A 15,705-nucleotide genomic window follows, 5' to 3' on the forward strand; every position below is an offset into this window, starting at 1 on the left:
AGAGGTGCCCCTATTTGTTTGTTATACATGTCGGTTTATATATAGTAAAGGCGAGGGGGTACCTTCGTTAAACATATTTCATTTATTTATTTATCTATTTATTTATTTATTTATTTTTTGTGAATTGTGGAGAGGGCATGTACCAGATGTGCCAGCTGTGCTAGAAATTACAGTGCGATTTTTGCATCTTTATACCCTTTTGACTAAGCATTTAGGAGCAAAATATATGGCAATTATTAGCTGCACTGAAGTAAGTAAAACAAATACACTGTTCATTTTGTGAATTTTAATAACAGGAGCTGAAGGGTATTGATTATTAAAAAGAAAACGTTAGAATAATTGAGGGAGTTATATTTCAGTTTACATATAGCTCCCTGTATCCGCTAAATAACATACGTAGAGTGACTATGAAATGATTAATGTAATGATATTTTATTTTCAGAGAAATGAAAAGGTTATATTCACGGGTGCTTTCACAGATGACACAGAAGTACACCGCGGGGAAAGTTTGAAAACATGAGATAATACAATTGGCAGTTTTCAGAAGAAATAGATTAACGGGAAACAAAATAATGAAATGAAATGGAACAGACTCAAGGTTTAGATCAAATGATTAAATAAAGCATTTCTTTGGATCTTTCTCATATGCCAATATAACTGACATCGTTTAGCGTTACAGAGGATTTAGTGAGTAGAAAAGGCTAAGTACATTTCAATTATTAATTATTTCTATGATATATTTAACGAATCAATAGAATTTATGATTGCTCTGTCTTCTCATGTTTTATTCTCTAGCCTCCAACACTATGCAGTGCCTTGAGAGGACCAAACGAGGTGAGATTATTCTGAAACTAATTATATAAAAAGTTCAAATAGAAATAAATGCACATTTAATATACATTAACGTACTTAGAAATTATTTTCGCGTAACTACCGCTTCCGTAGTTTCTATTTATAATGTAATCCCGTATTCAGCTTAAAGTCCGTGTGTCACCATGTCGATGATATTTTAAGATTATAACACCAATGTGATTATTATGGTATATTTATTCCAAAAATCAATGATTTGTTAATTTGATATTAAAGCATATTTTAGCCCCAACAAAGTAACATCCAAACTGACACTTTACATAAAACATTACATAAAAGCAAGGAAGTTATTTACTTTTTACACATTTGACGTCGACTTTTTTGCTGATCGCCTGGATAAAACTGCGGCAATCACAGGTAAGATAATGTTAATATTCCTTTACTAAAACTGTTGCCCTTATAATGACAATAATAAGTAATTATTAGGCCTCGCTCGATAATATAAAACAACTCAAAACACCAAGCAAAGTTGACAGTGGAAACGTGATGTATTTGTTGAATCCCAGCACCCAGACAAAGGTGACAAATTGAAAAAGGAGCCAAATGATAAATGTTGGCAGTTAAATAATAGTTGCAATAAAAACAACACAATAATATTATGTGCATACAAAATCGTTTATTGTAAGCTTAAGGCAGTATTTCAGGAAAAAAATCTACACTAGTGATCTTTGCTTGACCTTGGCCTCCAAGCCAATTAACCTTGGTAAATGGTTCCTGCTAATTAATTAAGCTTTTTATTCTCTAAATAGCTCTTTGTTTACAACTGAGGACATATTTCAAGCTTCTATTCTATTAATTTCAGAAAAAAAGGAATACTTGAAAATAAAAAGACCCAATTTGCTTACATTGACTTATCAAAATGCCCGTCATTCTGCATTTTCTGTACCATGTGTCACGTATACATACTGTAACTGGAATGATAATTTAAAAAAAACACTGTTTAAAATGGTTTACAGATGTAAGATGATCTTTTGTAAATAAAGACCCATGGAATGATAGGTGGGAAATCATTTTTTCTACCAAGTTTGAATTCTCAAGGAAATATCTCTGGTAATCACACCAGATTGTTACACTGTATATAAGTACATGTATAATGTTTAAGAAAGATCTCAGATCATCAAATCATTCTGTTATATTTGTATGGCATAAATCTATACACTATTCATCTCAAAATATTAATGTGCATTTATCAGTATTTCATGTGCTAAATTGTAAATAGCTAATAAACCAAAACTACTAGTATCAATAATAATAATAATAATAATAATAATAATAATAATAATAATAATAATAACAGCAACAGCAACAACAATTATAATAATAATAATAATAATAATAATACTTTGGGTTTTATGCGTTTTGTCATCTTATTTCAAAAATGGTTCTAACAATATTCGCTTTTAACAACACATAGGGTAGTTAATATACTGTATATAGTAAATGTGATACATCTGGATTAACATACAGATAATTCCTTTTGTGGTTCCTACAACAATGTCATTTTGCTTTCTATCAAAACAACGAAGCAACAAACTTTACAAATCTCCCCTTTGGGATGTAAGGCTTTTAATTTGATTCCCTTTAATTAAAAAGGAGACAACTGGCTGGCAAACGCAAAGTGTACACGTTGTCAGCTTTTCTGCTCAGACCTATTCTTTAGGTCATCAGCTGTTTTGCATTACTAAATGAACTTCGTCCACCTTCCTAAAGTGACAGTTGTTTATTGATAAATACTTCAACTACTTATATAAAACATTCCGTGGTAATTATTACAGTGAACTTTGAAACAATAATTATATAATATCATACAGTCATATATTCATATATTATATATTTTCAAAAATATTACATCATTTAAGCAATAGTGTAATTTATTTGACCGATGGCCATTCCTGCATATACCGTTTTAGTGCTCTGGTTGCCATTTTTTGAACAACGACAATAACTGTCGGTTGGCAAAATGGGTTTTAGAAAACGAAACTAGAGCTTTAGACTCTGGCACTAACGTCACTTAAATTAGTATTCCGTTGTACATGACAGAGATGTTATCTACATGTAATCTTACATGTGCATCACATAGAACTGGGTATAATCAGTTGGACTTATTGTCAAATTTTTAAATACAACATGGAGCGGCAGGGCTAAGCTGAGCTTTTTGTCGTTTCCAAAAGGAATATCCCCTCCAACAATCATTGCTAAGGCTTGCCTATTCCTTACATCTTCATGTCTGGTTGTTATAATGGATCCACTATCGCCTGCTTTCGAGAAAGCATTGTCACTGCCGTCTGCCTCAAAGGCCATAAAGGTGAATGGTCCATGCAATATGTCTTGCTCTCCAAAACCATGAAGTTTCATTTTAGTACGAAATTTTGCATTAAATAATTTTCCAAATGTTGTCTTTGTCCCAGCTCCAGACTTTTGTACTTCGAGACCATGCTCAGTGAAGACACGTATATTGCATGGGATCAATTCGTGGACAAGAGCTTCATTTGTTATTTTAACACAAGTAACATCAACAAAGTACGAACTATTGTCCACGTCGGACCACTCTTTATACGTACTTGAATGGACTTCTCCAACTATTTTAGGTGATTCATTTTCTATACAAAATACATGTAATGGTGACTCGGTTTCAGATACACGTGCACTCAAAAGCACATCCAGACAATGGCAACACGTGATACCATAGCATTCCCTTCCAAAACCAAAACATAAAAATCCTCCCATGGTGCCTGACCTTGGAGAAGTCACCTCTGCATACCCTTGTGCGTGAAGCTTCATTAATCCGTCTTGGCCCTCAGGTAGCTCATATAACTCAAAATTTAAACTACCCCTTTTCAGTTTCCCAAGTTCTCTTTCCACTTCATTTTTCTTACCGTAAAGAACATTTGCATGCGCAATGTTGTCTACGTCGTCATACCAATAGCTGCTTACATCAGGACATCTGAAATAAAACAGCGAGCTTTTATCCGTCTGCACATTACACATGTTTATACTTTTTTGACACTGACAGAATAGAAATTTACTTATTTTATTAACACTCAGCGTAATAGGAAACTGAAAAAAGAAACACAGAGTTATAGGGTTTGGTAACAAGTAAATGAAAGGTGAGTCTAACGTGTCTAGGTATTTTGTGACATCAGTGGGAATGTCAAGTGTTGGTTCCGATTTCATTCCCATGAGGGTCTTGACTGATGCAACTGGGGGTTCCGATTTCATTTCCATGAGGGTCTTGACTGATGCAACTGGGGGTTCCGATTTCATTTCCATGAGGGTCTTGACTGATGCAACTGGGGGTTCCGATTTCATTTCCATGAGGGTCTTGACTGATGCAACTGCCCCCTGGGCATCGGTAGCACTGATCTGATTTTGTTCTCCCTAATAAACGAATATAAGTTTATTTATATGATAGTATAGGGGTATAATGTTTATAATCTAGAACACAAGAACGCATCTAAAAATAATAAGTACTGGTACATTATCATATACTTGTATCTATATAGGAATCATGTTGTTGGTTCCTCGGCTGTTTACAGGGACTTTTGAGGCAATAGTTACATGCAGTATACATGTAGAAGGAAGCCATTCATCTGGTTATTGGATGTGTATTTTCAGTTATTTTGATAAATTGATTGGATGGATTTTCTTTCATTAGTTTTATTCTGTTACGTGCCAAAGTGTGTTTGTTCGCTAAAATTATATTTTGTGTATCTTCCAATCTACAGCGCTTAAGCGTTTGTTTCATGTATACTGGCCACGCATCCTCAACAGCATCATCTCACAGCTGCTTGTCCTGTTGTAAGCAAACGGTAGGGTGTCCATCCTACCACGATATTGTTAGTGAAAATCAAAATGGCAGCAGATGGTAGAAAGAGCAGCATGATCAGTATATTTCCGGTATAGAAGTAATTAGTCTAACTGAAACCATTTAGAGCTTTAATTTGTCTATTGAATCTAGACCTGATATTTCGTTAGCCATGATCCTATTATCTGATTGTTTGACATTCGACTAATGCTTGGTGAGCCACTTTGCTACTCCCATGGACCCCATAGTGGAACGATTTCATTTTACTTTTTGTTATTATTTGAGAAAAAGAATTGCATTCTATCAGGTTAGATCAAATAGCATAAATATTAGTGATTCAAATCAACTATATTTTTCATTGGTGTTTAATTGCATGTTTATGGAAACAGAAGTCTATATTGTGATTGAGTTTTAAAACTCTGCAAGTCATAAGTCATATCAATAGAAATAGCAAGGGCCGCTAAAAACGGTATGGAAAAGACAGGAAAAGATATGGTAAGTTATGTTTTTTTCAAAAGAGACAGACCTTTAAGGAGCATCACATATAAACAACTTCTACTAGTTTCCTATATGACTAAAAAAAGTCGACCTGCCAAGGAACAAACTGAGCAAATCACTCGATCAGCCATAAAAGAGCTTTAGATTGTTCCTTTCTTTAAATTGTTGGTCAGAAATTAAATCTTCTTATCTAGCCTACTTTTCTGCCCCATTTATAGCATAGAAAGCTAGCAGAAAATCCGTTCAAACATCATTTTTCAGGTAATATTAAGCAATGTCTTTTGGTTATTCTCTTAGTTGTACTATACTTTATGCTGGCATCTTGTTTTGTTTTTTTTTTTTTTTTTTTTTTTTTTTTGGCAAAAATGACTTCACGTTCATCTAAAAATGAAATATACATACCTTTCAGTAAAACAATTACGCTGTAGGCAAAGCATTCATCAAAATAAATTAGATTGGTTAGCTAGGTGATACAAAAAAAATTGAAAAAATGTTTGTCAAAGTTCGTCTACAGTTAACCAGCTGTCAGTTATCTCTGATAATTGAGTCGTTTGCCCTTAATTTTTAATAAAATCGTTATGGATGGTTATGTACCTCATCGCTCTTTCTCTCTCTTTCTCTCTCTCTCTCTCTCTCACACACACAAACACACACATATGAAAATTCGTGCACATTTCGGCTGTATTAGCTCTCAAATGCAGCTCGAATGTAGTTGGAAAACTAGGAATAACGATAATGCTGTCAGAATGCAGTCTGACTATTTAGAATACACTTCAAATGGCGTACGAGTTTAGTTCAATTGCTGGCTGAAATATGATTTCGGCAGCCATCGAGATGCATTCGAGTTGCATTCCGACTCATTTTAGCAGGATTTGAAGTGTCTTGCCCTTTCAGTTCTCCCTCGAACGACATTCTTGCTCATTCCACCTCTAATGTGACGGGGCCTTCGGAGAGACAATTCTTTGTAAGTTCCTAGATATTCGAAGTGCATTCTAAACTTTATGAGTGCATTCCAAAAATTTTTACCCATGCTTGTGGCCGGCCCGAATATTTTGCTCATGCTCAAAATTTTCGAATTGCATTCCAAGCGGAGAAATATCGATTGGCATGGTAATTGTATTTTAACTGCACTATGAGTGCATTCTAAATATTCTTAGGGCATTCCAACAGCATTCGAAACATTCTGATTGCTTTCGAGGGAAAACTGAAAGACACTTGTAGACACTTGTAGTTGGAAGTTGTTATCTGCGTTCGTTTCATACTGTTGTTTTAAAACTAAACAGAATCTTCCTGGCGAGCTTCATCGAAAGAAAGAACCTACGCGTTATAAAAGATAATCTAAAGCGGTAATGGTGTTGTGGAGGTGTAGCCGTGGACAACATGGGTCGGGACTAAAACCATGCGTACCGCCAGCGCTCACGCTGGTGGCACTATTAGCATTAACCCCAAAGGATCTGTAAGCCACATTAGATAGAAACAAAGTCTCTTACTTACCTTACTGCTTATTGAAGGTGGGATTGGTACAGGTATATCTGAAATTTAATTATATTGTTTTAGTCGGAGCATAAGATCCAATTATTTTTATAAAATTTCAACAAGCTATAACCCAAATCAAAGGCTGGTATTTCTATTGCCGTGAACGTGATAAGTCAATGATGAAAAAATGTCTGGGTGAAGGGCAAGGCAGTCCCAATTAAAAAAAAATGGTCACAGTTGAGTTTGGGTAGGTAAATTTTATGCCAAATGGGTTTCAAACTTTCATCAAATAAACCTTCCTTGTTTCTCTTACAATTTAGGTTTATGAGATTCGACGTTATGATTCGTCTACGGATTGAAATCACTTTCTGATCTGAAGAAATCTTTTCGACAGATAACTTCCACGTGCGTTAAAACTTTATACAACATAATAATAATAATAATAATAATAATAATAATAATAATAATAATAATAATATAACAGTTTTCCTGTAAACTTCAGCCAGGTGTATCCTTTCCAAAACCAACAAGGAAAGTAAAGATGTGTCAAGTTGTTCTTGCATTGTATATGAAATTTGTGGATTACCTTGTCCAATATTGCCAGCCTCCATCTCCTATACAGATTTAAGAGAGAAATGACCTCTGTAGTCAATAGAGTAATTAATACGGTTACCGTTGAGGACTGGATGTTACCATAAGTTCCAAGATTAAAACGCGCGAGAGGTCTGGCGAGTGTGATGCTAAAAGAGGGATGCTCTTCTATCCAAAGTGTAGCTCTAACTGCATTCACATGAAAGTACATTGTTACAAGGGTAACCATACGTTAAATTTTACTATTACATATAAGAACTAGGACACCTATCATTGTGTAAACTTGGGATGTGAGAAGTAGAATATTGACATACCTATGTCACCTTTGTGTCACCATTAATATACTCAAACACCTACAATATTTTCATATGCGGCTTCGGAGATGCATTCATTTTTATAGAGTAGTTCGGCAAAGGGGGTGTTTTTGACCTGCCTTGTTGCCAGAAGATTGAGATGTTCCATGATAACCATTTTGAGGGTTAGGCAACATCCAAACCATACCAGCACGTGTTAAGCCTGGGTCACACTGCGCTTGCAACCTTTTAGCAACCTCTTTACAACCTAAGTCGCAAGGAGGTTGCCATAGGTTTTAAAGTGGTCGCATAAGGTTGTTAACAGGTCGCATGCAATCGTTGACACATGAAGGCCATTTTTTGTGCACCGACAACCAGTGCGACTAAAGATGAAAATTATCGGTATCCTAAAGGTTGCCTATCGGTCTCTTCTTGGTTGTCAGTAGGTTGCTATAACCAGTAGCATACCAATTGTAACTGCACGGTCGATTGACGGTATTTAGTCGACTGGTCGCTTACAAGTTTTTTACCAGTCGCAAGTAGTCGGCAGCAGGTCGTTAGAAGATTGCAGTTGTAACTGCACGGTCGATTGACGGCCTTTAGTATCTTGGTCGCTAACAGGTTTTTTACCGATCGCAGGCGTTCGAAAATATGTCGCAGGAAGGTTGCAAGCGACTGCAATAAAATAAGCGTAGGATGGTGGTCTATCTGGGCAAGAACTTTTTTCATAATTTGTTATGTAAGCCTTCTGAATATCAAGGTCATATATTATAATATTTTAGAAAAAGAAAACATAAATTGCATTTGTTGGCAATATATATATATATATACCAATAACTGAGTTGCCAAGGCTTTCATGTACCAGGTATTTCACACTTACGAAACCAAAAAAAAAAAAAAAAAAGGTGATGATAAAAGCAATGTACGTTTTTTTGACGCTACGTTTATTTATCTTTTAGCGAAAATCATAGGTAAAATGCCGAAAACCTCAATTACATATCGCTGTATGTTATTTAAAATTTGCAAAGCCATATTATCAGAGTAAACAGTGAAACAAATACAACAATGCAGAGAAAACGGAAAGTAAAAGCAATTTAATCAGCAAGGTATAACTGCTATTTAATATCATAATTTCAACATCAAAATTATCCACTAATAATTGAACAAATCGTAAAATGTGTCCAATAGACTTAAATAAAAATAGTTTCAACACAAACAATTTAACATCTTCCCAGTGCTTGGTATCCTCACTACAAGGATGAGAGTGTAAAAAGTACACGATGCGCATGACTTGTCACGATTTAATTACGTTGTATTGTAAGTGGCAAACGCCTAGGATAAAAAGACAAAGGGTAAACCACACATTCGGTTGCAAATCAGTTGCAAAGCAGTCGGCGACCTGTTAGCAACCGGTTGGATACCACAAGTAGGTTTTTCGGTCGCCAGGAGGTTAGCGGTGCTGCACCGAAAACCAGCGCAACCGGATATTAACCCAGCGTTCATTTGGAAACCACTTTGCGAGTTGTTGCAACCGGTCGCCGACCTTTTTGCAACCGGTGACAGTTGCAAGTCGCAAAGACGTTTTTTGTTCAGTGTGACCGTAACTGCACAGGCCTTGCGACCTCAAAGAGACCAAGTATTTGAACAAGAAAATATTAAAGAGTATTATGAGATTAATAAGGATTAAAACGTTTGCAAGTTTATGTTTTTATTGCAGCACTGGTTTCGTTAGGTAAGGGTGTAGTCTTTTCAAAAGTTCACAAAACATTGTTAATTCTATTTTTAGGAAGGAAAGGAAAACTTCCTGATTTTCAAGTCGAAGTTCTTTCATCAAATGTTTGTAATCGCCTTACAAGGGGCGTCTTGCAATCCACGGGTTCACCCAGTATTTTCGAGTTTTTTTACTCGTTTTACTTCTTAGGTAAACAAAGTCAATGATTATAGCAGTCCCTTCTTTTTGAAAAGAAGTCGTTTTACTACAACATTTTGTCTTTTGAGAGGTGAATTTATGGGAAAGCAGCTACTGTCACAAGTTGGCAACATATATGTTCTGAGCGACCTTGCTGCTACCAGTTGACAAGCGATTGCTACAGTCCTGCAACCGGTTTTCGGACACCGAGTGGTTGCAGACAGGTTGTTTATCGCTCGGCGAACAGTGTGCGACTGGTAACCTATAACTTGAAGATGGTCTATAAGAGGTTGCAGATACCATACTGCAACCTTGTTGCAACCGATTTGCGACTGCTTGCCGATCAAAATTGGCCACAGCTTCTTAATTAGCTTGCAAAGTGATCGCAAGCGACCGCCAGATTTTGTGGTTGCAAAAAGGTTGCAAAAAGGTCGCAAGCGCAGTGTGACCCGGCCTTTAGGTAAGGTCAAACGAGTGAAACAATTAACACTTGAGAGAAAAGAGAATGTTCACACGCCATCTTCGTAGGAAACACTTTATAGCATCTAGGAATTAGATTGCACCATTTCAAAAGAATATAGCAAACAGTACAATGATACTGTTCTCAGATGAAAACAGATTCAGCGTTGTCAGAAGTGATGGACCCTTTGGGATTTTGGAAAACAGCCGGTAAGAAATATGCTCCCAATTGTTCTGCCCCTGGTCGATAGGACGCACCCCAATTAAGTCATGCATGGGGTTGTATTGGTTACTTTTGTGTTGGCGAGCTGGAGGTGGTCAACGGGAACCTGTACACAAAGATATGCAGCCAAGTAATGGCAAGGGACTTCAGTAATTCTGTCGAGAATATTTTAGGGACAATGACCACCCATTTTTGGTTCAGCATGATAATGCTACTCCACAAACAGCCAATGCAACAGTAGGTTGGTTTTATGCGAACCACAACTGAACCCCGATGTCCAGCTTAACCCCAAGATCAGAACCTCATTAAGAACGTGTGGAATATCCTTGGAAATGGATAACTATGGGAAACAAATATGCTCATACTACATTTGCATCGTATGTGGAATACCATCACACGACAGACATTACAGAACTATATCACTTTTTGCGTTGCATTAAGGATGGCTATTTTTAGTAGGAAAGAATATAACAGAAAAACGGAAATGTTAATCCATCCTTGGATGTCATCAAGATCGGTTGATGAACCTTGAAACCACATAACACTTAAGAATTCCACAGTATCCTCCCACTATTAAAAGAAAAAAACGATATTTAAAATAATTTAATAAAAATATACGACACATAAGGTCTATAGGTATAAGAATGTAAGCTAATGAAAAAAAACGGTTATATTTTGCATTAACCACTAATTTTCATTACTTTTAGCTTACGCTGCATTTTTGTGTGTCACTTAGATATTTGTGTAGTATTTACGTTTGGATTTGAATTTCTAATGGATTTTAGAATAACGCAGCAATAGATTATGATCAACGTTTCAATTAGTATTCCGCCTCCTGATAGACCAAGCGCAGCTTCAGACGCCATGCCACTGAAGACGTTTTGATGGGTTTAACTGACCGAGTTGACAACAGGGTGCTTGATATATATATATATATATACATATAATACACATACGTATGGGAAATATCTGCGTTTTAATAACTATTTTTGCATATGTTTCGTTTTGTTTTGTAGCTCGTACTTTGGTAATTCAGAGAAAGACTGTTCGTACATGTGGCTGTTACAAACTGAAAAGGATCGCTTTTCGTTTCTTTACTTATACTAGTAATGCCCCTATTTCACACAGATCACGAATCCCACGAATGGCCATGAATTGACAAATTTCACGATTCGTGTTTGAATCGTAATCAGTTCGTGAAGTTCTTAACAGATTCGTATATATTCGTAGTCATTTCTTGCACTTCTTGACCAACAGGAATGGGTGGCAAAAACTTTGATGCCCCTATTTCACACAGACCACGAATCCCACGAATCGCCAGGAATTGAAAATTTGGTTGAATCGTAATCAGTTCGTGAAGTTCTTAACAGATTCGTATATAATCACAACTATGTCTCTTTTTGCTGATGACTCAAAGATGCAAAGATTAATTAGTTCTTTGGCTGATTGTTTGGCCCTCCAGGAGGATCTTGAGAGGGTAGTAGGTGGTGTAATAGGTGGGGAATGAAATTGAATGCAAAAAAATGTATGCTGTTAAGTGTCACGCGGAAGGTCAATCCAACTGTATTTTATTATAACATCTTTGGACATGTATTGATAAAGGTACATGACGTAAGGGATTTAGGAGTTACCGTTAGCAGTGAGTTGACTTTTAATTCACTTATAAATAACTTTGTTAAGAGTGCAAATCAGACATGGGCAACTATTAGGCGAGTGTTTGACAGAAATAGGAACCCAAGGTTAATGCAGCCTCTTTTTGATTCGTTAGTACGTTCAAAGCTTGAGTTTAATTCTGTATCTTGGGATCACATTACAAAAGAAAATTTAATAAAACTAGAAAGAGTGCAGCGAACTGCCACAAGACATATTCTGGGTAACCAAATGAATTATAAAGACAGACTGGTTGCTTTAAACTTGCTGCCTTTAGCTTATAGAAGAGAAATTTTAGACGTTACCTTCCTGCATAGTTGTTTTATTGGCAGGGCTGACCTTGATCATACGAAGTATTTGTATTTTAGAGAAAGATGGGGAGATCGTTTTATCATCCACAGTGCCAACTTCTGTAGAACCGAAACGTTTTGCCGGTCTTTTTTCAATCGCGTTGTTCCCATCTGGAACGCCCTTCCCATTTGCACACGTTCAGGGGTTGGCAGATCAATGTTTAGACGATCCGTCAGAGAGCACAATAGTACTCTTCTGGTGGAGCGCTTTGACCCCGCGAACGTTTGCACTTGGGTGGGTCGTTGCAGATGTACACATTGTCGTTTTTAGATGTACACATTGTCGTTTTTAGTACTAAAGTAGAGTTTTTATTTTTTATCATTTGTATATCATTGGGGGTGTCCATTCATGGGTCATTGACCCCTTAGGCAAACCCTTTTGTGTACAATCTTATTTTGCATTATTTTAAAGTGACGTCGTACTATTAGTTGTAAGTTGTTTTATTATGCTCTTTTAAAAATCTTGTATATAATCTTGTACCCAATAAAGTCATTCAAATCAAAAATAATCGTAGTAAGTTCTTGCAATTCTTGATCAATCGGGAATTCGTGGCAAAAATTTTGAGCTGTTCATAGTTTTGGCCACGAACTCCCGATTCCAAAAAATTGTAATGACTTTCTGGACAATATTCGTGCGATTCCAGCCGAATCCCACGAATATTCGTAACACTATCGTAAGTACCTGTATCGTAAGTGAATCGTGAGCGTGTCGAATAAGACCAGAAAATTGGCAAAATCTCACGCAAAATCCTAAAAGTTGGCAAAATCCTAAATGTTGTCAATTCCTGGCGATTCGTGGGATTCGTGGTCTGTGTGAAATAGGGGCCTAATGCCCCTATTTCACACAGACCACGAATCCCACGAATGGCCATGAATTGACAAATTTCACGATTCGTGGTTGAATCGTAATCACTTCGTGAAGTTCTTAACAGAATCGGATATATTCGTATTTAGTTCTTGCACTTCTTGACCAACAGGAATTGGGGGCAAAAACTTTGATGCCCCTATTTCACACAGACCACGAATCCCACGAATCGCCAGGAATTGAAAATTTCAGGATTCGTGGTTAAATCGTAATCAGGTCGTGAAGTACTTAACAGATTCGTATATAATCGTAGTCAGTTCTTGCAATTTTTGATCAATCGGGAATTCGTGCCCAAAATTTTGAGCTGTTCAAAGTTCTGGCCACGAACTCCCGATTCCAAAAAGTCGTAGTGAATTTCTGGACAATATTCGCGCGATTTCAGCCGAATCCCACGAATATTCGTAACACTATCGCACCTGTATCGTAACTGAATCGTGAGCGTGTCAAATTAGACCAGAAAATTGGCAAAATCTCACGAATCCTCACGAATCCTGAAATTTGTCAATTCCTGGCGATTCGTTGGATTCGTGGTCTGTGTGAAATAGGGGCCTTAGGTGCACTTTTACGCTGTAAGGTACACCAGTTGCTATATTACCAATTGTGCGGTTTTCAACACTGGAACTGGGGAATTTTGTAGTGGCCTCGTCTCCTCGTCCGTACTTTATGTCATACCCACTGTCAATATTGCCTTCACTCGCTTTCCAAAACAGTGACATTGCTTTCACAGAGGTGTTTTCTTTGGTAACTTGCCCAGGATCACATGGCTCTGGAAGTAAAACACGTGAAAGACTACTGTGATTTCAATAAAATGTTTGGCTCATTGCTGTCGCTTTCAAGTGGAATGCATGTATAATTTTAGCGTAAAATTCATGAGTTATTCTTCAAATTGGGTAGACATTTCCAGTCCAATTTAACAGCTCATATGCTTCCAAAAATTCAACAAAGTTACTTCATTATATATCATTTAAAATAAGGGATGTGATAAAGCACTTACGTGTCACCTGTGTACTTTGTTGTGGTACGCTAGGATAACCATTAGCTATCGCAAAAATTCGGATTTCATACTTTGTGTCAGGGAGAAGATTTTCTATATTGCACTCGTTTTGCACAGTTTCAATCTTATCATATCTAGCATCCAATATTTGGAATTCATCGTGATCAATTTCTTCTTGAGTTTGTGCCGATCCTGGCTCACTACTGTGAATTTCATATTGACGTCGTATCTGCTGCATGCCTGCACTGTCTTGACTGTTAATGTCTGCATCTCGAACAATTCTGTACATTATGGCATAACTGTGAACAGCACCTGGAGCTGGCATCCAGCGCAAGTATAAACTATTTGTACTTGCTACGCTATGTACAATGGTACCAGGCATTGGTGGTGCTGTAAGAATGAAAGTTTGGTTACGTGGAATTATATTCCATTTTATACCTTAAGGTGAATTAATTGTCATTTATTTTAATCTCACTTCTTTAAGTAATTCAGTGTATTAGCCAAGATTCCATTTTATCATGAATATGAATAAGGTAAAAGGTCGTGATATTTACCAAATAAAACAGATGAGAAAACAACCCCAGATACCTGTATAAGCCACGCACGTGACAGCTTCACTTTTTTGTCCATTGTGTAAAATAGTTGAAATACTGCAGTTGTATGCAGTCCCGGACTCTAATCCATATATTTCGGCAGTTCGTCCGCTGCACTCGACACTCAATAGATTGTGATGAGCTTCCTGGGCATAGTATGTTATTTCAAAGTGATCAATATTTTGACGTATTTGCAAGTCCCACTCCAGTTTAACTGACGTAAGTTGTCTTTTCTTGTTCGCCTGTGACCATGTCTGTTTGAAATATGTGGGTGCTGATGAATCTGAAATTAATGACCAGATCATGATATTCGAATTAATAAACAGTCCTAACATGAAATAGGTAGAGCATGGCTTTACCAAAAAAAAAAAAAAATAATAATAAATAATAATAATAATAATAAATAAATAAATCTATAAAGTAACGCACCGCGTGTAAAAAAGCTTTTGATTTTTTGCATAAACGTATAGCAGTATTTTTCTGTGGGGGAACTGAGTAAAGCAGCGTGTCACGGCATTGGAATGGCGCAAAACAGCCTTGGGTGCATCAAACAGATGTACATTGTCAGACAGATTGTTGATTCGCATGGAACATTCTGCACAGTCTTATATACGTACGTCCATATCATGATTTGAATATCTAGATTGGAAGTTTTTCATTAATTGTGGTGAGCTGGCCAGCCAATAGGAGCGGTCAAGTCAATCATTTCAAGCCTTATTACCGGCAGCATAAGCCTTTCTATAAATTGCTCTGAACGAGTTACCAATAATTGTAACATTTAGGAACATTTAGTAAGTGGCCTTCAATATTTATGGTTTTAAACATAATAAACACTCGCAATTGTGTAACAGGTTTGAAACGTCTTGTTAATTTTGTAGCCATTTTTACTTCTATGGCAATCACTGTGGGAATTAATATTTGAGGGTGTGCATGTTCTTAGTTTATATAAATGGTACACAATGGACAACTTCATCGGTGTTTAGGGTTTTCTTAACCCTAAATTAAATATGGTACATGGGAAATTATGATTTAAGTTTTGGGCGGAATTCACTCTGGTACCAATACCACATTACTAGTAATCGGTGGAAACTTGAACCACGTCATATACAGACTGTTCTGTAAACCATCT

The 15,705-nt window shown here is 36.6% G+C and overlaps 1 protein-coding gene across 1 annotated transcript; it reads right to left on the reverse strand.

Moving 5' to 3' along the window:
* Positions 1-1,069: 1,069 nt before the first annotated feature.
* On the reverse strand, positions 1,070-14,929 carry LOC147759720 (uncharacterized). Its single transcript, XM_086997709.1, has 6 exons — positions 14,572-14,929; positions 13,984-14,373; positions 13,585-13,755; positions 6,668-6,705; positions 3,989-4,248; positions 1,070-3,814 (listed from the first exon to the last, which is right to left on the reverse strand). The coding sequence occupies exons 1-6, from the start codon at positions 14,909-14,911 to the stop codon at positions 2,932-2,934; spliced, it is 2,082 nt and encodes a 693-aa protein (XP_086853835.1). The 5' UTR covers positions 14,912-14,929; the 3' UTR covers positions 1,070-2,931.
* Positions 14,930-15,705: the final 776 nt, after the last annotated feature.

Source organism: Lingula anatina, chromosome 10 (assembly GCF_051362555.1).
Source record: "Lingula anatina isolate TDL-2025a chromosome 10, LinAna3.0, whole genome shotgun sequence".
Lineage (NCBI taxonomy): Eukaryota > Metazoa > Brachiopoda > Lingulata > Lingulida > Lingulidae > Lingula > Lingula anatina.

Bases quoted from the DNA above. Each gene is read 5' to 3' on its own strand.
- LOC147759720 (XM_086997709.1), bottom strand. From the start codon at position 14,911: ATGTTAGGACTGTTTATTAATTCGAATATCATGATCTGGTCATTAATT. The intron at 14,374-14,571 runs GTATCTGGGGTT...TCATTCTTACAG, and splicing joins CACGTGCGTGGCTTATACAG to CACCACCAATGCCTGGTACC. The intron at 6,706-13,584 runs GTAATATAGCAA...ATTAAATTTCAG, and splicing joins TGTTGAAAACCGCACAATTG to ATATACCTGTACCAATCCCA.